Genomic DNA, 20,744 nt, shown 5'->3' with positions numbered 1-20,744 from the left:
GCCGGGCCGGGCTGCAGCCCCGGTAACGGCCCGCGGCCCGCCTGGCCCCCGGCCGAAGCCGCCCCCCCGGGAGGGGCCGGTGCCCGCGGAGCCGCGGGGCTGCCCCCCGGAGCTGCCCCCCGGTGCCGTGCCGGGCCGCCCGCCTTATGTAACGCCGCCGCTGCCTGGCGCGGGGCTGCCCCCACGTCCTGCACAACTTCGGCCCCGCGGTGAGCGGAGCCCCACGGCCTCGGTGTATCGCGGGCTGGCGTTAACCGATCCGTTCCTGGGGTCGCAGCCCGCGGGGGTCTCCCCGAGCCCCGTCTCAGCCCGGCAGCTGCAGCCCCGAGCGGGTCCCGGTGGGGGCTGCGGTGCCCCCAGGGAGCTGCCGGCGGGACCCACGGCTGAGGCTCGTCCTGAAGCCACCACAGGGAAGCCCGGCCCGAATTCCCAGCGGGTCCCGTGCCCCTGGGGAGCTGGGTGGGATGCCGGTGGGTGCAGGGGCTTTGATCCTTTCCTGCCCTGATGGTTTCCCCTTGATTTTCCCCGTGGGAGATGCTGGTTGCAGCCCTGGGGCAGCGGCAGGGCTGTGCTCACACTGGGGACCCCCAGGCTGTTGGATCCCGCTCCCCCCAGGCTCTCACTTCATCCATCAGCCTCAGGTTCTGAAGAAGAGCCTTGCTGCTGTCAGGGCAGGAGAGCTGCTGTGAATACAGATGGCTCCTGGGCTCTGCCTGCCTTCCTGGGGCACGTTCTAGCACTGCCGAGCCGGTGCCATCGGGGGACACCCCCGCGTCCGGCCCCGCGGCTGCACTCGGGAGCCGAGGGCTGGGCTGGAGGAGCCGGCGTGCGTGGCGGGATGCCAGCCACTGGGGAGGGAGCGAAGTTGTCTTGAAATTTCCAGGCAGCTACGATGCTCCACGTGGACGGCAGGCCCCGGGACGGGGCACACGGGCACCGTGCTGCGAGGAAGCAGGGTGGAAGGAGTGCAGCTGTGCGCGTCCCTCCCGTGGGGTGAAGCTGCCTCCAGCCCTGGTCCCCAGCCCTGCGCTGGGCCTGCCACTGCAGGGTCAGGTCCCAGCCAGAGCTCCCTCAGCGGAGGTGCATCCCCCTTCGATCTGTGGGGAAATGCACATTCATTTCGAGCTGCAGGACCTTGGCAGGGAGGGCCGGGAAGGGCTTGGATAGCTTCCCTGGCTAATAAACCCGGCCTACTCCTTCCAGTCAGTGCGCTCACAGATGAGACAGATAAGCTCCCACAGCATCTCCCTCCCTCCCCTTCACCTCTGCCATCCTTGTTTCTCTCCTGAGACAGAGGATGCGGAGCTGGTGCCCTGCAGCTCCCTCCAGCCGGGCTCTGCAGCAGCCGGCACGTGCAGGAGGCACGGTTTGGGCATGGCGCTGGTGCGGGGGGTCCGGCTGAGAGCCTGCAGCCCTCACTCTGCTTCCATGGGCCCCAGGGTGAGCTGTGCCCTCCCCACGTGCCCAGCTGCCTCAGCCCATGGACAGCCCTGTTCAGCAGCTAATGGCTCGTTGGTAATTGCAGGGCTCTCCTTCCGTGCTGGCAGCGCGCTGTAGCCGGGGGTAGCTCTCGGTGTGCTCTCCGACCTGGTTTGTGTTTCCCTTCTGTTTCTCACCACCGCCTCGCCTGCCCCGCTGCTCGGAGGCACCCAGGGCTGGCGCTTGGGGTGAGCAGGGGTCACACATGGTTACCAGGAGCAGGGGCATGTCCGCACCCGGCTGCTTCCCCAAGAGCTTTGGTGTGGGGCAGGGCAGAGCTGCCTGAGGTCAGCGCTGCCGGCGTGGAGCTCTGAGGGCCTCAGACATCAGGAACGACCCTCCCTGTGCTCAGTGGCCGTGCTGTGAGGATGGAGCTGGTACGGTGCTCTGCCCTGCTGGGGGCAGCGAGCGGCTGTTGGCTGTGTGGGGATTTGCCCCTGCCCGGGGGAGGGAGGACGGGCTCTGCTTTTTGGGCTGGGCTGACATTAGCCCAGGTGTGCCGGGTCATGGTGGCAGTGCCACCATCCCCGCCGTGTCCCTACGGGGCCCTGTGGGCACCGATGGGAACCCGCAGCGGGCACTGGGGTGGCTGGGTGCAGGTGGCAACCTCGTGGTCTGCGGAGGGAGCGTCATTTCAGAGCGTTCAGATCCAGAAGATAAATGGATGTGCTGCGAGGTGGGGCTGCTAAGAGACTGTTCTGAGCTTTGCTCCTGGCTCAGGCAGACCTGGCTCTGTATCAGCCACATTTCAGGTGTGATAAGGCAGCAAAGAAGAAGAGAAGCAGGAGGGGAAAGAGCAGGGGGGGAGATGAGGCAGTGGGAGCCGAGGGGGCTGTCTCTCCCCACTTACCTTCCAGTGGACATTGGGATTCTTGTGGCAGATGCTGTTGGGAGCAGGTAGAGGCTTTTCTCAGTGGGGGACAACACTGGGCTCCTGGGCAAACGGTGGGGCTCCTCGTCAATCATCCCTTCTCCCTCCATGAAGAGCCAGTGCCCCCCACAGCGCCAGGCTGAGCCCCTGCAGAGACCCCAGGGGAAGCCCACCCCCCATAACACCTCTGGATTTGTCTCCCCAGATCCTCCCCGGTGCTGCATTTCAGGATGATCCGCCCAGGAGCGCAGGCAGGGACCCTGCGGGCACGTGGCTGCTGACACCGTGGCTCTGGCAGCCCCCGGCCGCCCACCTCCCCGCGAGCTGCCAGCGGCCGCTGCCCATGCGGAGGTGCCGGGCGCGCTGGGGACAGCCGCAGCTCCGCTCCCCCATGGCAGACCTGCATGGTGTGGGTGCCCCTGAGGACCGCCAGGACTGACCGCCGGGCCCCCCTGCGTGCCAACCGCTGCGCCAACATGTCTGTGGAGTGGCTGACGGACTGGAGCTGGTCCCTGGACGGCCTCCGGGATTTCATCGCCACGGGCATCCAATCCTTCCGGGACTGCGACGCCACCGCCCTGGCCACCGTCGCCTGCCTGCTGGTCCTGTTCGTGTGGTACTGCTACCACGTGGGGCGGGAGCAGCCCCGTGCCTACGCCACCGTCAACGCCCTGATGCAGAGCGCCGAGGCCAACGGCGTGCAGAACGGGTACGTCTACTGCCACTCGCCCGAGTGCGTGCGCTGCACGCACCACGACGGGCTCAACCAGAAACTCTACCACAACCTGCAGGAGTACGCCAAGCGCTACTCCTGGTCCGGCATGGGCAGGATCCACAAGGGCATCCGCGAGCAGGGCCGCTACCTCAACAGCCGGCCGTCCATCCAGAAGCCTGAAGTCTTCTTCCTGCCGGACTTGCCGACCATGCCCTACTTCGCCCGGGACGCTCAAAAGCACGATGTGGAGTTGCTGGAGCGCAACTTCCAGACCATCCTGTGCGAGTTTGAGACCCTCTACAAAGCTTTCTCAAACTGCAGCCTCCCGCAAGGATGGAAAATGAACAGCACGCCCAGCGGGGAGTGGTTCACCTTCTACCTGGTGAACCAGGGCATGTGCGTGCCCAGGAACTGCAGGAGATGCCCACGGACGTACCGCTTGCTCGGCAGCCTTCGCACCTGCATTGGCAACAATGTCTTTGGGAACGCTTGCATCTCCGTGCTGAGCCCGGGCACCGTCATTGCGGAGCACTACGGACCCACCAACATCCGCATCCGCTGCCACCTCGGTAAGTGCAGCCCTCGCCGTCCCCTGCTCCGGGCAGCCTGGGGCACCGCTCTGGCCACCGAGCTGCCTCCCAGTGCGGGTCCATCCTGTATGTCCCGGGTTGTAGGGCGCTGTGTGAGGGACGTGGTTATAACCACTGATAGCGTGAGCAGAGCGCGGAGCCAGGCGCTGCTTCGGTGCCAGTCCCAGGGCGAGGAGGGGGTCTCTGGGGCAGGCGGCGCGGTGCTCCCCGCCCTGCGGGTGCCCGGGAAGGGGGGAGCCCACGCGGCACAGATGGCCGGGGCTCTGCCGCGCTGGAAGCAGCGCAGATCGCGACGGGGGAGGCACCGCACGGGCCCTGCTGGCAAACACCGAGCGCGATTGTTCAGCCAACTCCTCTTGGGTAAACACACGCCGGCTGCGACTGGCCATTTAATTGCAAGTGGGAGCTGGTCTTCTGAGCTATCTGACGAGCTCCCCTGCCCTGGGGAGCTGTTGGTGAGTTGGGAGCCAGCCCCTGGAGCGCCTGGGAGAGGCAAGGGGCAGAGCGTGGTTCCTGGGCACAGAGCGAGGCACGGCTCAGCCTGGTGCAGGCGATGGCAGCACAGAGCCGAGGCCAGCTCTCCACCTGGAGCGTGCATGCCTTGGGGAGAGCGATGTGGGCCGTGCCCTTGTCCTGCATTCCCCAGAGTCCTGCTCCGTCTGCTTCCTGCTGCTGGCCCTCCTGCCAGGACTCAGCCCCATGCCTGGGGCGTGCTGACAGCTGCTCGTCTCGGTGACGTCCCCACCTCAGCGCTGCTGTCCTGGCTCTCACTGTGCCCAGGCCATGGTCACCTTTGAGACAGCCAGTGCTTCCAGGTCAGCTTGCTCTGCAAAGCCAGAGCAGCAGGCAGGCTGCCTGAATCTTACTGCGTTTTGCCCCAGGCCCCCCCCTTGCTCTGCCAAGTACCTGGGGCCAGGCACGGCTCCAGTCCCGCTGCTCCGAGGGACAGGGACGCATCCTGCGGAGCGCTGGCCCAGAAGGAAAGGCTGCGCACTGCCGCCGCCTCCTCCTGCCTCCCCTGGCTGCTCAGCTCGCCCCTTCCAGCTGGAGCAACTCCAGCTGAGGCCACTGTGCAGGGAAATGGGTTTGGGTTTTGTTGTCTTTGAAATGCACATGAGGAAAGCAGAGCAGCTTTTATGCTCCCAGCTCTCCTAGGCAGTCGGGAGTCCCTGCTGTGCTTGCTTGGATCTGGCATAGAAACCCCCTCCTGCTCGTCTGCAGCACCGTTACCACCTGAAAGTCATGGGAGCGCTGCCCCTTCCCCACCGTGGCTGCACCTCGGGGCAGGGTGCTGCACCAGCTCCAGCCCTCCCCCGTGCCACGGGTGGCGTTTCTGATGGGATCATCCCTCCCCAAGCTGTCCTGACCTGTGCTAGTCCATTAGGAACAGACCCATTTATTCCTAGGGCTGTCCTTTTGCATCTCGCCTTCCTGGAGCCTCTTCTCTTAGGACAGTTTTGCAGCCCCCCGAATTTCTGTCCATGCAGCTGCCTGGTGGGGCACTGCTGCGGCAGCATCTCGGCTGGGTGACCAAGTGACAAGGTCCTGGAAATGTGAATGCCTTGGGTTGGAAGGGACCTTAAGGTCATCTAGTTCCAGCCCCAAATGCAAGAGGTAACCATGACGAATGGTGCAAGGTCAAATGGGGAGCAGGGGCAGAGTCGTGCATCGAGCCCATTCCTTAAGTCCCAGTGCAACATTTTCCTCCTCCAGCCTTGCAGTGGGCAGTGTAATCACACCAGTGCTGGAGGAAGCTAAGCGTGCAGGCTCTGCCTTTGGTCCCGAAGCTACAAAAATGCACCAGGAAACTGGCTTCCTACATACAGCTCATGGCTGTGGGCTCCTGGGACTTGGCAGCCGTTCCAGGTACAAGAGAGGGTGCCCACGGCGCTGAGCTCGGTTTGGGTACAGAAGGCACTGCAGGGGGGTGCCCCTGGGCACAGGACGGGCATGAGGGAGAGGGCAGGGGCCGAGCTGCCCTGGTTTGGGGGTTCAGCCTGCAAACCCAGTGCCCTGGCGTTGTTTGAGCCCTGCTGCTCCTGCTCCCGGGGGGCAGCAACCCCTCGGCACCCCTTGGGCCCCACTTTGCCCAGGGGCAGCGGTGCCGAGCTCGCGTGGTGCTCACTGCTCGCCTCGCAGGACTGCCCAAAGGGCTGCCCTCGCCGCGGGGAGCGCAGCGCTGCCTGACCCCCCTCTCTTCTCTCCTCTGTGCCTGAAGGTCTGAAGACCCCCAGCAACTGCGAGCTCGTGGTGGGGGGCGAGCCGCAGTGCTGGGCGGAGGGGCGCTGCCTGCTCTTCGACGACTCCTTCCTGCACACCGCCTTTCACGAAGGTAAGCGCGGAGCTCGGCTGGCGCGGCAGCAGCCCTGGGGCTCACACGTCTGCCTGGTCCCCCTTGCCCGGTTGTCCTGGAGTCCCCTCCTCCCCGGGGTGCTCTCTGCCCCCACCCTGCAGTCCTGCTGTGATCCTGCCAGCCCCTGGGGGCCCACCAGCCTCTCCCCGCCCTGAGGTGAGCACAGAGAAGCTCCCTCGCCCCCGAGCGCTGCCCAGGCTCCGATGCTGGCAGCCCCGTGCCCCGGCTCACAGCGGCGCTGCCAGCTGCAGCCAGCCCTCTCGCAAGGCAGCCGCTGGTGTGCCAGAGGGGCCTTTTCCTCCATCAGCGGGAGAAAAGCTTCACGGCCCCCAGCACCCCGACCATCAGGGCTGGCTCTGCCGCCCATTGTGCCCCAGGCGCTCCGTGGGAGCTCCTGGTGCCTGTCCCCTCTCTGCATCAGGTCCCAGCTCCTCTGTCTTTCCCCCCAGCCTCCCCCCGGCTTGCAGAGCTCAATCCAGCCCAAACCTTTCGGCAGCTGCACCACCAGGCAGGGTGAATTTGTGCTTCCCGTGGCGAGCAGAGCAGGACGCAGCAGGGTCCGGCTGGTTCTGCTGCCCCTCTCCGTTACCAGCGGGGCTGTTCTGCTCCGGCTCTCCCGGATTAGCCGGCGTTACTTGCCGATGGCATAAAAGCATCAAGCAGAGCTGTTTTTTGCAGGAGAGCGTGTGAAGAGGGTGGGAGAACAAAAGCTGTTGCTCCCACATAAGCCCTGCTATGGAATGGGGAAATGCAGCTCGTTGCAGCGCCGTGGGGATGGGGAAGGCCAGAATAGCGCAGCAGCGGCTCCGTGCATCGCTCTGAGACGCAGCTGCAAGGACGGCTGCTGCTGAACGGCAAGCTCAGCACCATGCCCGCTGCCCTGAGGTGCCGCACGGTGTGTGACTGCAAAAAGCAGCGCTGGGGCCCTGCTGGGAGCACCCAGCCCCGGGCGCTGGAGGCACTGGGCTCCCAGTAGCAGCTGGGGGGGTGTTTGCTGGAGTTGTGCGGGGCCGGTCCTGCTGCAGCGTGCACCATGCTGGGGTGCAAGCAGTGACCTGGCCGGGTGCCTCGGCTGCCCCTGCTGTGCGGGTCTCATGCTGTGGGGCTGCTCAGTTCTGCAGCAGAGGCCGGCACCCTGGTGCTCAGGCAGGCACAGCTCACTCCGACACGAGCAGGGCAAGGAGCACAGTGACCCCGCGCCTCACCCCGCTCCTGCGTCCCTCCCAGGTCCCCCAGAGGAGGGTCCCCGCGTGGTCTTCATGGTGGATCTGTGGCACCCCAACGTGGCAGCCGCCGAGCGCCAAGCCCTCGACTTCATCTTTGCCCCGGGACGCTGAGGGCGCTGCCTCGCTGTGGGGGTGAGGGCAGCCGGGACCCGGCTTCGTGCTGACGGCGCCGCCGCAGCCCCAGCGCCGCAGGGGAGGCCGCTCACGGCACGCGGCACTGGGGGCTCCCCTCCGGGTTCTTGTAAATGGAAACGTCGACGTGTATCAACGCCCATCTCCTCCCGCCCATCGCTGGCTTCAGGGATCCTTTTCCACCACGACGGTGCATTTCCTTCCCTCCGTGGTTAGACGCAGCACCGCTCCTCTTCGTGTTATGTCGCTACCGTGTTTTGCAGTGTTCAGAAGTAGAGTTACCAGGGTGTTTGTTTGAATGTGATAGTGTAAAATTTCTCGTGGCCATCAAAAGGACAACGCTCCCGCAGCCGACCAGCGAAGCAGCCGACCAGCGGCGTGCTGCGCTCAGCCTGCCCCCGTCCCGTTGGCAGGGCCGTGCGGACGGGCGGGCAGCAGCAGGCACCGAGCACCTCCCAGCATTCGGGGTTTGCCTGGGGGCTCCAGGGCTCGGTGCTCCCGTGCAGCGCGTGACCCTACACGAAGCACAGCACGCCGTGGGCACTGCCCCTGCGCTGCTCCTCTGCTTGGAGAGGGGCTGGGGGACTCCCCCACCCCCTGCCCTGCCCGGGGGGACGCAGCCCAGCTCCGGAGCGACTTTACGGACTTCTCAGTGATCAGATTGCAAGGGAAGGCAGAGATTTCAAATACATCCAAGATATTTTTTACACCCGTCTTGTTACAGAATATCTGAAGTGCATGATTTCTACCATGATTTCTACACGCATTGATTACTTGGAAACAGACTCCGAGGAAGCAGGCTGGCTTGGCAACTGTCTTACAGTTTGGTAACATTCATACAGTGGATAAGTAAAGATTATCAATAAACCGTTGTGCTGAAAACAGACGGGGCTCTGCCTGCTTGTGTAACTGTTCCAGGGTAAAGCAGAACGCCGAGGAGCTGGATCCTTTCCTGAGCCGGCCCCGGCCTCCCGAGGCCTCAGCAGCTCGGTGGGCTGGGACGGAGAAAAGTGCTGAAAATAACAGGAGCGCTGGGGGTGGGAGGAGGTGAGGGGCACGGTGATGAGCTTGTGAGCGATGCAGCGAGCGAGGGCACCGTGAAGCACACCCGGCCCCGCGGCGCCTCCGTGCCCTGCAGCCTCCCCACCCAGGGCATCGCCACCGCCCCCACTGCCACCGCCCCGGGGGCATCCACTTGGCACCTCCCCACAGTTATCGCACCCCTGGGGGCCGTGCCGCCCCCTGCAAAGCCGGGCAGCTGGCCACAGCCTGCGCCTCCAGCGCACCGCCTGCCCCAAGGCGGCAGAGGCCGTGGCCCAGTCGGCAACGGGAACTGCCGCGCTAATTCAGCGCTCTCCAGGCTCAGCAGTAGGGCTGCCAGAGCCTGCACGAGCCTCCCAGAAGGAAATAAAACACAGCATTCTGGAAAAAATCTTGCAGCCGCCTGCACTGGCACACCAAGGGCAGCAGGCAGCTTCATCGGGAGCAGCTCTGGGGCAGAGGATGCCGTGCTGCCACCCACTTACTGCCGCTGTGCCCCAAAGGCGGTGCCACCTTCCCCCGGAGCTCAGGGACCGGCCCCGGCCCCATCAGCAGCACTGTGCCCCTGTGGCACGGCCAACGCAGCAGCCACCGTTCATCTCGCTACACTCGAGCACGGCCACGTTCTGAAGTGGGCTCTCCAGCACAACCGCTCAGTCAAGGGCCTGGAGTGCTTTGCCGTGCCACCAGACAGCTTCCCCAGCCGCAGGGCTGCAGTGGGTCTCGGTGGCCAGATGCAGCTCAAGCAGAACACAACGAGCCCGTCCCAGCTGTTGCGCTGCCGCCAGACGGCACAGCAGATTGCAGCGGAAGATTCCCAAAGACAGCAGGCAGAAGCGTCTATGTTGTGCTTCGCTGCTGTGCCAGACTCCCTCCCGTCCCTCTCAGGCTTTTCCTTCAGCCCCGTGTTTCCTGATGAAGTGCCTGGCCACTTCCCAAACACCAGGCTAGGAGTCAGCCCCCGTCCTCTGCTCTTTGCAGCCCGGACAGAGGGGCCCTGCCTCAGGGCAGCATCGAGTGGAGCATGGGTGGGAGCCGCTTGGCCCGGCGCATCAGAGGAGCCCAGGGCATGGCAGGGCTGGGGCACAAAGCACCGCTCCTCCTCCCTCCTTCCCTCCCGTGTGACACCTCTCCGTGTTGCCCTCGAGCCGAACCAGCACCCAGCCCTCGCCCCCCACACGAACCACAAACAAGACGAGCGAGCAGGATGCGGGACTCTGGCCGCTGACACCCAGGTCTTGTCTCGGAGGCTTTTATTTTCACAGTGATGTGTGCGTAGAACAGCAGCGGTCTTTGAAACTCACGGCAGAGCCAGGGGGCAGGTACTCAGCCCTCAGCACCCATCACCGCCTGTCCCCCCGCCAGCTGCCCAAGCAGCAAGGCAGCAGCTGCCGAGGGGCTGCAGCCCCCCTTTGGTCCCGTTAGCTTAAGGGGCTCCCACCCACCTCTGCCAGCGGAGCGCAGACAAACTGAGCAGCGACAGCGAGGCGGTGAAGCAGGGTGCTGCAGCGGCAGGCAGCAGGGCGTAGTGCTCTCAGCTCACTGCCACCCCTGGGCCCCGGGGGAGGCCAGCAGTCACAGCACCTTGCTGCTGGGGGGGCAGCCTGGAAGGCAGCGCTGCACCTCCCAGCCGCGGAGCAGGCAGGTGAGGAGGGACAAGCATCTCCCAGGTTCAGCTACAGAAAAAAAAGCTACTGACAGCTACTGGCAGAGGGCTAGGAGCTGTGTAGAGCCTGTTCTATTCCAGTTAGCAGGACAGCATGCAGGCTCTGCTAATCAAGGCACAACGGTGCAGCAGGGGATCGTTTCTATATATTAAGAGGTATAAATAAAGCCCGAGTCTGACCAGGGCAAGCATAGTAACAGGACTCCAGGCAGGTGCAGTGTCTGGCTGTCATCTCTGAAAGCAAGTACTGCCCAATAACCCAGTGTCCTGCATAGCTTAGAGCACAAAGAGGTTTTTCTTTAGGTCAAGGCACTTCAGGAGTCTCTGCCTGCGGCAGCAGAGCACCGTCAGTGAACGTACAGTCAATGTAAACCAAACACCCCAACACAGCTATTCTCTATCTTCAGTCTTTGGTAAGTGCTAACGTCAATGATATCTGCACTAGAACAAAAGGTGCTGCAGGAATAGGGCACTGAGGGTACCTCTCATCAGGGCGAGGCAGGCTGGAGACCCCGCAGTTAGCACGGAGCCCCACGCCTCCTGCAGAAAAATGGCTTTGAGATTTTGCTTCTTGGAGACGAACCGTCTTTCATCACGGGCAGAGACACGCTGCCTCGGTGCACCAGCTCAGAGTAGATTCACTCCGTGCTTCAGCAGCTTCTGCTTGGCCTTGCCCGGCAAGCTAAATGCACTGTCGTGAGGGTTGGGAACGCCCGAGTTGCGGAGCGGAGCACCCAGCTGCTGGAAGTAGGTTTCCTGGACGGGGTTCCGGCAGGCGTACACGGCCGTGGAGGCGTTCCTGGTAGGACAGGAGAGAAAGCAGCCGTCAGGATTTACAGCCTTGTGTAGGATCTCCTTCAACTCCCAGTGCTGGGCACTGGGGTGCTCACCGCACTGGACTCCCAGCTACTTAGAGGGACCGAGATCTATTTCAGCAAAGGAACACGATGCTGAAACGCGCACCAAACCCCTGCAGTGTATTGCCAGAAGGCCACAGCGAACCAGACCCTCCTTCCTTCTCAAGGGTCCTGGCATCCTGAAAGAAAAAGGGTCACATCCCTCATAGTCTGGAACCTATTCAGCAGCACTGACACCCAGGCAGGTGCCCATCCTCAGAGAATCTCCCTTACTGGCAGACCAGCCCAGCACACAAGCTGACAGTTAGATTCTCCTCGTGTCTATGCCCTGCAGGAGCCCAGCTCCCTGCTGCTGCCCATACAGCAATCCCAGCACAGCACCCTTGCAGCAGGAACCATACGAGGTTTAGTCGCGTGTGACGAGCCCAACACGCGGTCAGACACTGGAACCAGGAAGCTCAAGTCATTGCCTAAAAGCCACCGGCAGTATTTACCTGAGAGAGATGGGAGGAAGCAAAGCAAAGGACTCTGTATTCCTCCGTGACAGCGGAAAGCAGCAACTGCTATGTTTGCTGACACCCTTCTGTGACAACTCTCCATAAAAGAAAGCAGTTTTAGTCATCTTGTTACTCAGTCTGATTCACACGGCGAGTTGCTTTTTTTGGGGCAACACAGAATGCGCCAGCTTACCCGGTACAGGATTTGAGGAGCCAGTCAATCTAACGCTAACCATGGAGCTCTCCAGCATTAAAGTGTATGATTCACATTCCCTTGGCAAGCAGCATCAAAGAGATGAAGCAGTAATTCCCAGAAGCATCTTCATTTCATCACGTTTTGGACAAACAAGCACGGCCAAGCAAGCAGAAGCTCTGCACACACAACACGAGCACCCTGCTCGAGATCAGCTGCGGGAACGGGAGCGCTGGAGCACAGAGCAGCTTCTGCCGGGGCTGTGCGGAGAGCTGGCTGCGATAAGACCATCCTGCCTGGCGCATTACAATTGAGTTTGCCACGCACATTACAGCGTGTTTCCAGCCCAACAAGCCGTGCAAGAAAACAAAATCTAGGTTGCCAATTCTGGGTGCTTTTGGCTCCCAGCCGAGACGCAAATTATTAGGAACAGCTATATTTAAAACTGTGTCTTAGAACCTTATGGTGCCAGGAACTGGTAATATTCTAGTATTATATCTTAATTCAAAGCTGGGGCACAGCTCAGCTGTGCCTCCAGCTCCTCGTGCCGGTGCCATTTTAGCTGATCAACACGCAGATCAAACTACAGACCGAGTGTTAAGCAGCCTGCCTCTGGAGAGCAGACTGCAGGGAATGAGGTGACAGGGCTGACCGCGGCAAGAGCCACCAGCACGGTTACAGCACGTGCCAAACCTCAGCAAGCTTTAGAGAAGGAGTTCCCCCCTTCGCCTACTTTGTGTGCTACACAGCACCCTGTGCCTGGAGGAGGAAGGAGTAACAATCACACCTTACCTAATTATCATTTCGGAGGCAGTCGGAAGCTGACTGAAGTCCGAGTGGATCAGTGTGGCAGCCCTCAGGAAGTGCCGATCCAGGGGGCCAGGCGTAAGGGGCAGGTTGGCTGCCGAGCAGAATAAGGGGGGGTTAGGAGCCTGTGCTGTGGAGAACCGAGCAGGAAAAGGCTGGGGATTTCTCCCACAGCCCCTGGGTATCGGCAGAACAGCCTGCACAACACCCTCAGTCACGGTGTGATCTCAGCAGTCAGCGGCTGGTTTGTGCTCAGCCACGCACTGACAAAAAGCCTGCTGTGCCTTTGCCCATGTGTACACAGAGCAGAGGGCGACAAGGGAGGCCTGAGGTGGGATTACCTACAGTCACCGGGCTTTCTCTTTCCCTAAAGTGATTCCTCTAAGCTGGAGAGAGCCAGGACGCTGCCTGTGAGGCTGCCAGAGAAAGGAGCACGTCAGAACGAACGGGAGCAGTACGTGCACAGGGCTCTCCAGGCCGCGGGCTGCTGCCTGCCCCCAGCCCCTGCCTCCTGGCTGACACCAGGGCTGAACAAAGCCAGGGGGCTGGAGGTCAAAGAGGGTGTTGAGTCCTTGGACCCAGCAGCTCGCAGAGCCCCAGCCAACATCTCTCCAAGCAACGTGCCAGTGGCAGCTGCTCCATCTCCCTGCGGGCTGTCTCTGAGCCACACGACACGACCAGCAAGCCTTCAGCTGGCTATCAGCTCACAGAAGATGAAGTTTCCTCAGCTGGGCTGTATAACAGGGCCATTTCTTAAGGGTTAACTGCACATAGCTTAGCACGCAATGGGTCTGAGTTGTCTGAAACAGGAGGAAGGTTACCACAGGCCTCACGTAGCTCCTGCTCTGACACGGGCTTACCTGTGAGCACGTTCTGGATGCAGTCGTAGTGCGTGAAGCTGTAGGTGGCCTTGGCGGAGGACACAGAGTCTTTGGGCAAAGTCTCCCTCAGGTGAACTTCGAGGCCATTCAGAGAAGCCAGGCTGCTGTGGTACTGCACACGGGGCAAAGGAAGGCAGACGTCAGGGGGGGGCTTCCCCGGGGGCACCGGACGGAGCGTGGTGACCACTGCCGGCAAGGCAGGGACCAGGTCCCAGCCAGGAACCGCCGGTAGCTCGGGCAGAGGAAAGCAGTGAGGCAGGGACCAGAAAGGGGCACCCCAACCCAAACACGAGCCATTACACCGCCTGGAACTGTGGCTCCCCCGGCTCAGTGCAGGCCTGGTGCCCCGGGGGCTCGCGGGTCTGCAGCCTGGGAGGATCGATGGGATCGCCACAGAGCCTGCAGCCTGCGCCGGCCCAGGGACAGTGAACTCCCTAACCCCCCACCCCGCTCCCTCCTCAGCACAGAGGAGATTTGCTTTTCTCTCCAGTGAGGAGAAGGGACAGCACCCACGGACACGCACCGGGGCCAGGAGCCTGCCTGCTGTGCAGCAGAGGTCTGCGCTAGGAACCGCTCTCCCCGGGGGATGATCTGTACTGCCACCGCTTGCTGCCGCGCAAGTAGCATATTTTACCCTTCTTTGGTGTCATTCAGGGGCCTCAAAGCGTTTGACAAATTAATTACAAGTAAGCTTTGACATCCCTGAGAGCTGAGGGTCATTTGTAACCCACAGATAAACAAAAGAACAGACGAGCTGAGGCCGTGCCTCAAGCCCAGTGCGGCGCCAGCAGTGGAGCCTCCACGTTCCCAGCTCCACGTCCTAGAGCAGCGCGCTCTTCCTCCTGGGGTGACAGGACAGGCAGCACATCTCCAGGAAATAACAAGTACCTGCTCCAAGAGGAAGGGTACGCGTCGTTCCTCCCCGCGTGCAGCCCACCCGCTCCCCAGAGAGGCACTGGCTGCTGCGTGGCCGCCTGTTCAAGATGAGCAGGAAGGGGACAGCGGTTTGGCACAGAAGGCCAAGGCATCCCGGCCTTGGCTGATTTTGCAGCAACCCCTTCCCTGGCAAGCCAGCCCCTGCGGGCTGTGCATCCCCCAGGGTATAGGGGGGTCACGGACACAGCCCCCGAGCCCCAGAGCTCAGAACCAAACCTTGCGGTTTGTAACCTTGAGGCTCTGCAGCTGCTGGGAGCCAGCGTTAGTCTGAGCTCTCCTCCACCTTCCAGCCTGACAGCTGAAGAAATGAGGTTGTTCCTATGGCAACTGGCACATCCAACGGGCCTCTGCAGCTTTGACTCAGCTCCCCAGCTGAGGCAGAGGCCAGGCAGCAGCTCTGCAGCCTAATACTTCACAGGGAAGCGGAGCAGGCACATCCTTCCCCCGCACTTGTGAGCGCCTCATTAACTGCACCGCAGCGCCTGGCAGGGAAGCCTGCACACAGCAGCACGCCCAGCAGCAGGAGGCGTCTCGGAGCGCCCCGGCACATCACCTGCGTGCAGCGCTCAGAGGACACCCTTCAGCCCTGCCACGGGTTCCCCGGGGAGAGCAGGGCCGGGCAGAGGTGGGCTGGGGACCCGGGGTCCCACCCGGAGAGGCGGCGCTGCTGGGACCCGCTGCCAGGCGCCTCGCTGGTGCTGCCGCGCCGAGAAGCTGAGACCCGCAACGCCGAGGTTCCACGCCGAGCAAACCCTGCACCATGGAACTGACGGGGCTCCCCAGCAAATCCCAGAGCCAGCACAGCCCCTCGCAGCCAGCAGGGCTGTCTCGCACCACCACGTTCTGCTCAGGAGTGCTGCGCTGGTGCTGACAGATGACAACAGCTACGAGCTGCCCGTGACAGCGCTCCCACCCCTCCGGCTGGCTCCTCACGTTCACTAACAGATCTGTGGTGGCTGGGTGTGGTGGCTTTGCCTTCTGTGCCGCAGAGCAGGTGAGGAAGGAGTCGGGAACAGACTCGCTGCTCACTCTGCGCCTCTGACCCCCATCCCGCACCGCCACCACCGCAGGACCGGCAGCAGCCAAAGACCTGCAGGTGCTGAAGAGGTCTCCTACTCACCACATCTTCTATCGAGCTCTGGTCATCTCTGAGGTGTTCTTCAGCCAGCAGGGAGAGCACGAGCCCCTTGATGCAGTGGACGTACAAGCTCATCTTAACTGGCCTGCAGTGCCCGCTGGTCTCCGCAGCCCCCTGGGCTCCCCGAGTGCCTGCCCGAGGCCAGCCGCTCTCCCCTGCCCCGGGCCGGGCTGTGCTCTCTGCTGGGTCACGGGGCCGGCTCTCCTGAGCGCCTGCAGCTGGCAGCTCACTCCTGCTTCCGAGCTCTGATCGGACACCAGCGGCTGGACAATCTGCCCCGCAGTCACCACCAGCTGCACCGCTGCCTTCTTCAGAGACGCTGTTATGGCTCAGAGTCCCTTGCTCGTCTTGCTCACTTGACTTCCTTCTGCTCAGCTCCTGGGCAGGAGAGCAAACAGATGGACTGGCACTGCGTGCAGGACAGCCCTGGGAACTGCACTGTTTGACATCAGAGTCCTCAAGAGATGCCCCCGCGCTCTGCCTCTCCTGCGCATACGGGTTTGGGAAGGAGAAGCCTTCCAGACAGGGACCTGTAGTCTGAGCGTGTTCAGCAGCACGGAGCCTGGACGGGCTCGGCAGCTCTTTCACGTCTCTGTCCGATGGGAAGGATGCTTTTCCACTGAGCTCTGACCTCCTGTTGCCTGGGCAGCTCAGTTCTGCAGCTGGAGAATTCTGTGCCCTGGCTTCCATCCTGGGGAAGCTCTTCAGAGCACCTGTGTCTGCGAGGCTGCCTGACTGCACAGCATCTGCTGCCGTGGATGTGCTTGAAGCTTGCTCGGGGGGCTCCTGCACACAGACAGTGTTCACGTCCTGGTTTCCTTGAATTCCTGTTGATTCTGAAGTTGCCTGGGAGCCAGCAGCGTTCTTCTCTCCTCTAAAGCTTGCTGGGGACATGGGCAACCTGGCAAGAGGTACCAAGTTCATTAAACTACTGAGCAGGACCTGTTTAGAGCTACTACATTCTTAATAATTCTATCACTCCCTGCTAAAAGGACATCTACCTCGGCAAAGGATGGGGTAAGTTCTAACACAGCTGAAAAGCACGGGCCGCATATGTTGCAGACTGCTGGGAATGTCACTGCCTTACTCACAAAGGCTTAAAACAACTCTGGGAACTGAGAGAGCATCACAGCTGGTCCTGGGAAACAGTTGTGTTTTAGGCTGCTTCACAACAAAGATACGGGAACCACAGATTCCGTCCAGCCTAAAGGACCTCAGGCCCTTCAACAGAAAGACGCCAGAGTTTGAATTAATGTTAGAGGAGACGGTAGCAGTGGCTGGTGAGGACACTGCCGCACGTAACTCCCTAGCTGCAGAGGCCTTTTGAGGCATCACAGTGACTTCCTACCTAGTCATCCACTCCACTGGGAAGTCTCGGAGCACTGAGACTTCGTCTTCTGATAGGAACACGGGGATGATACGGACACCCTGCGGCAATCGAGAACCTGCAAGAGCAACGGAGGCTTGAGAGTTAAATGAAGATGCCCCAGCACACCGAACAGAAGCCAGACTCCCTCAGCACAAAGCCTTCCGCAAGAGGTGTGCTCCCATCCCGTAGGCAGGGGCATCAGAAGCTCTCCGGGTCTGACTAGGCAGTGTGCTCCCATCCTCCTCATACGCTTGGTGCCTGACAGAGATAAATTTCTCCCCCTCTTTTTTCCCCCCCCTCCAACTGTCCTGGCAGAGTATTTATTAACTGATGCTCAAAAACGATGACTGAAGGTTTGGACTGAAAGCAGCAGCCATCTGTTTTCAAGGTTCCATCAGTGGCCAAGCAGACACATGGGTAACTGGAATTAAAGCAGGCGTGTTGGGAATCTGCAGAACTCATGACTAAACCCAAAAGAGCAAACTCCTTTGCTCAGCTGAAGGAACTAGTTCTGATTACACAACACCCACTGGCACATGCTGACTAGCAGCAGCGATGCCCTCAGGGATTTACTCCTGCATTCAGCAAGAGCTTTGACACAATCCCAGAAAACCTCCTCATCCTCGGACTGCAGAGGACCCAGCCCGGAGGGCTGCCCGTGCACTGCTGCCGTGCGCTCTGCAGCTGGTGCTCACCGTGCTCGCGCTGCTCCTCGCCTCCACACTCACCCTGCAAGAGAAGCCAACAATCAGCTCCATGGCACGACAGCACTTGCCATCAGTGCCACCAGGTCACCCCTCCCAGCCTCCTCCGGGGACAGCGGGTATCCTCCCTGTGACTACAGCGGGCCCCAGACCACCCCCCACTGCAAACGCAGTTATCAGCTTACCACGCTGGGCAAGGGTTCATTCCTTAGGTAGCCCTCAAGGCCAAGGGGACTTCCCAAGAGCCAAAATCCATCTGACAGCAGGGACAAATACAGCGCAGTCTGCCATTACTGCCCACTCGGGGCACAAAAACTTGCTTCTCTCCTCCAGAGAGCAAGTAGAGGCATTCCTCATACTGGATCTTGATACATTTTTGGAGAAGATCTTGAACACCACAAATAATTGCTTCTGATAAGCTTTAATGACGATGAAACATGATCTACTCATCACTTTTGGATACTCATTTTGGACATTGAGCACTAAACACCCAAATGTAGGTAACACGTTCATCAAAACATCATATAGGTGAGAATTCACGAATTCAGACTGAAACAAAAGCAAACTCCTGGTGCAGAAGTCTTGAAACCTTCCTCAATCTTAAGTAATAAAAGCTCTTATCATCTGCATCAATATCTGTCCTGCTCGGTAACCGCAGACAGGACCTGTGGGACAAGAGCTCCCAGAGGGCATCCCCCCAGGTGCCCATCTGCACGAGGCGAACGCGCTCAGCACCATACCTGGCCTGAAGACTCATCGCCCTGGAGGAGAACTTTAGCCGTGAGAGGAGGCGGCAGCTGGGTGCTCACAATCCTGAAAGTGACAAACAAAGTCACCCATGAGCAGAGCACCATGTTCTGAAAGTCAGCTGTAGATTCTCATCGCTCGGTGCGTGCAGGCTGAGCCAGCGGCAGCGTGGTGCTCACACGAGGCTGCTGTTCTCTGCGCAGACCTGGCTGGGCTGCAGGGCCCCATTTTCCAGCCAGGGAACGTACGCCGTGCACGACAGCACAGAGAACGCTAAGCGAAAAGAATGGCGTACACACTTCTTTCTCTTGGAGACTTCCACCTGGAAAGTCTAACTCGTCAGGCCCTCACGTTGCACTGAATACCAAAGACAGCAGACTACTCCTTCAACACAAGCCTTGAATTCCTTCCGGCTTCATTTTTCCCCACTTACAAACACAAGTGACCATTTATCCTCTCTGAAATACCGGCAGCAGACAGCGCTGACCTTGCCTGAAGCATTAACGTCCCTGCCAGTATGAGAAAACAGCGCTGTGTGTACAGCTACTGTCCCCGCTCTGCTCCCTGGATGCTCTCCAGGATCGGAGCTCTGAGAACAGGTAGATCTAAGGGCCATGCCTGGTCACTTACAAGCCTTTGTAGAGAATACAGCCTGCCAAGACGTGGGGAGACCGCTGGCAAGTCTGCAAGATGAGAGCTGCTTTCAGTAAAAGTAGTGGGTCCACCTAGACAGAGATAAGCAGAGGTTATGCCAGAGAACCCCAGAAAATGCTCCAAATAGCAAGTAAAAACAAAACCTAAGGCATTTATAGGGCTATGCACTGCAGAGGACAGACTTTTACCTTGTTCTTGTCCAGATTCCAGAGAGAATTAAAAATCTTGTGGAGGTCACTGGTGTTTTTCTGGATGTGTTCAACGTATCTGTCCCACTGCCTGTTCAGTTCCTCCTGAGGAAACGCCTGCGGACAAGCAAAACCCACGTGGCTGTCGCTCCACGATCCCGAACGCGCTCCTAGCCAGACACGTCGCAGCGGCTGATCTCTAGTTACCAGGTACGCGTGGTGCACAGGTCCATTGTAGAACGTGAAGAGGCTGATCAGCTGCTCCAGAAACCGTCTACAGCTGACGTCAGGGAGCTCAACAGCGCAGCCCAGCACCTTCAACGCAGAAAGCCACGAACGGTGAGCGTGACGACTGACAGAACCCAGGGACTGCCCGTGAGAGCAGCTTTTACTGCTTTCAAGCAAGTATCAAAGGCATACAGGCAGTTCCGTGGCAGGCAAACATTCCCAGATTCACAAGTCTGATGAAAAGAAAATTCAGAAATACCCAAAGAAGAGCCCCAGCACAGACAGGAGAAGTAAATGATAACGGCAAGCCAGAGTTTTAGCTGCTCTCCCTTCTCACCGCGCGTTAGATGACCTAGCTCAGTGCTCTGAATAGTTAACAACATTTTCCTGAAAGTAAGGACTTCTATATGTTCACGTTCACCTGCCATTTACAGCAATCGAGATGTTTCATTTAGTTTTTGAGCTGCAGAGGAAGAAACACAAGTGCCAGAGCCTTCTGACTTTTTCCAGCCACGGCCAGGCACGTCCTCAGACAACGCGCGGGGTGCGGACACACAAACGAGGGAGGTGAGGCTTTTACAAATGAGGTGAAATGGCCCCCGCACACGCTCGCACGCTGTGGCAACCAAAAGGTAAGCCACCCTGCAAGGAAAGGCTGTGCACTGCAAGTTCTCACCCTGGCTCTCCCCAGGTCTACCTGAGTCAGGCCCACACCCTGAAAGAAAAAGCCCTCAGTCTGAGAAAGCAGCTTACGCTTCTCCCTGGTTTAGCTCTGCGGGTGCCTCCAGGCCCCCCGGCACTCACCCACAGGTGGTCTCCGTCCACCCTAACGGCGAACTTGAGCTTCCTCAGGCGGATGAGGCTCGGGGGAGCTCCCGAAATCTCCGCCACGCAGCGCACCACTCCTGCCACCTGCCCGCACAGCAGCTCCTGCTGCTCAGGGAGGGTCTGTCAGGGAAGGCAGGCAAGAACGGCTTACTTCTCCCTCTTAACAGCGCTTGGAAAAAAGATGTCAATGCTATATTCGGGTATAATTAAACGTTAATCCTAAGTGCAATTCTAAATGAAATGCGGTAGGACGGGCAGGGTTCTGGGGAACACATAACCGCGCTTTTTCGGAGGCAGCCCCGGGCCCTGCAGCTTACGGCGGGGCACTCCCGCACCCCGTGAGGGGCGGCTCCAGAACCGAAGCGGCTCTGCCGGGGCCTGGGGCGGAGGGGGCTGGGGGCTGGCACCGCGCACAGCCCCGGGCCCGGCTCTGCCCACGAGAGGCTTCCCGAGGCTCTGGTTTACGGCCGCTGAGCGGGGATCAGCCCAGCGCCGAGCCGGGCAGCCCTTCAGGCCCCTCGCCGGAGCCAGCGGGGGCACCGCCCCGTGCCCCAGCACCGACCGCGGGCGGCGTTACCTGGCGGGGGTGGAAGTAGCAGATCCCGGCGCTCGTGGGGTCCCCCTCCTCCCGCACCTTGGAGCCG

The 20,744-nt window shown here is 60.7% G+C and overlaps 2 protein-coding genes across 2 annotated transcripts; one reads left to right on the top strand and one right to left on the bottom strand.

The window, feature by feature from the left end:
- Nucleotides 1–2,556: 2,556 nt before the first annotated feature.
- Nucleotides 2,557–7,827, top strand: ASPHD2 (aspartate beta-hydroxylase domain containing 2). Its single transcript, XM_035340165.1, has 3 exons — nucleotides 2,557–3,634; nucleotides 5,874–5,987; nucleotides 7,236–7,827. Exons 1-3 carry the CDS (start codon nucleotides 2,755–2,757, stop codon nucleotides 7,343–7,345), a joined length of 1,104 nt encoding a protein of 367 aa, XP_035196056.1. The 5' UTR covers nucleotides 2,557–2,754; the 3' UTR covers nucleotides 7,346–7,827.
- Nucleotides 7,828–10,087: 2,260 nt separating this feature from the next.
- On the bottom strand, nucleotides 10,088–20,743 carry HPS4 (HPS4 biogenesis of lysosomal organelles complex 3 subunit 2; the record flags this gene model as incomplete). Its single annotated transcript, XM_035340886.1, has 12 exons — nucleotides 10,088–10,872; nucleotides 12,413–12,521; nucleotides 13,288–13,420; nucleotides 15,365–16,283; nucleotides 16,731–16,827; nucleotides 17,447–17,480; nucleotides 18,196–18,268; nucleotides 18,833–18,927; nucleotides 19,045–19,161; nucleotides 19,252–19,359; nucleotides 20,077–20,220; nucleotides 20,678–20,743. Coding segments are annotated over 12 exons (2,067 nt in total), but the record flags the coding sequence as incomplete, so codon positions are not given.
- Nucleotide 20,744: the final 1 nt, after the last annotated feature.

Source organism: Oxyura jamaicensis, chromosome 15, assembly GCF_011077185.1.
Source record: "Oxyura jamaicensis isolate SHBP4307 breed ruddy duck chromosome 15, BPBGC_Ojam_1.0, whole genome shotgun sequence".
NCBI classification, from domain to species: domain Eukaryota; kingdom Metazoa; phylum Chordata; class Aves; order Anseriformes; family Anatidae; genus Oxyura; species Oxyura jamaicensis.
Note: the sequence above shows the minus strand (reverse complement) of the source record. Positions and strands in the feature narration are given on the sequence as shown.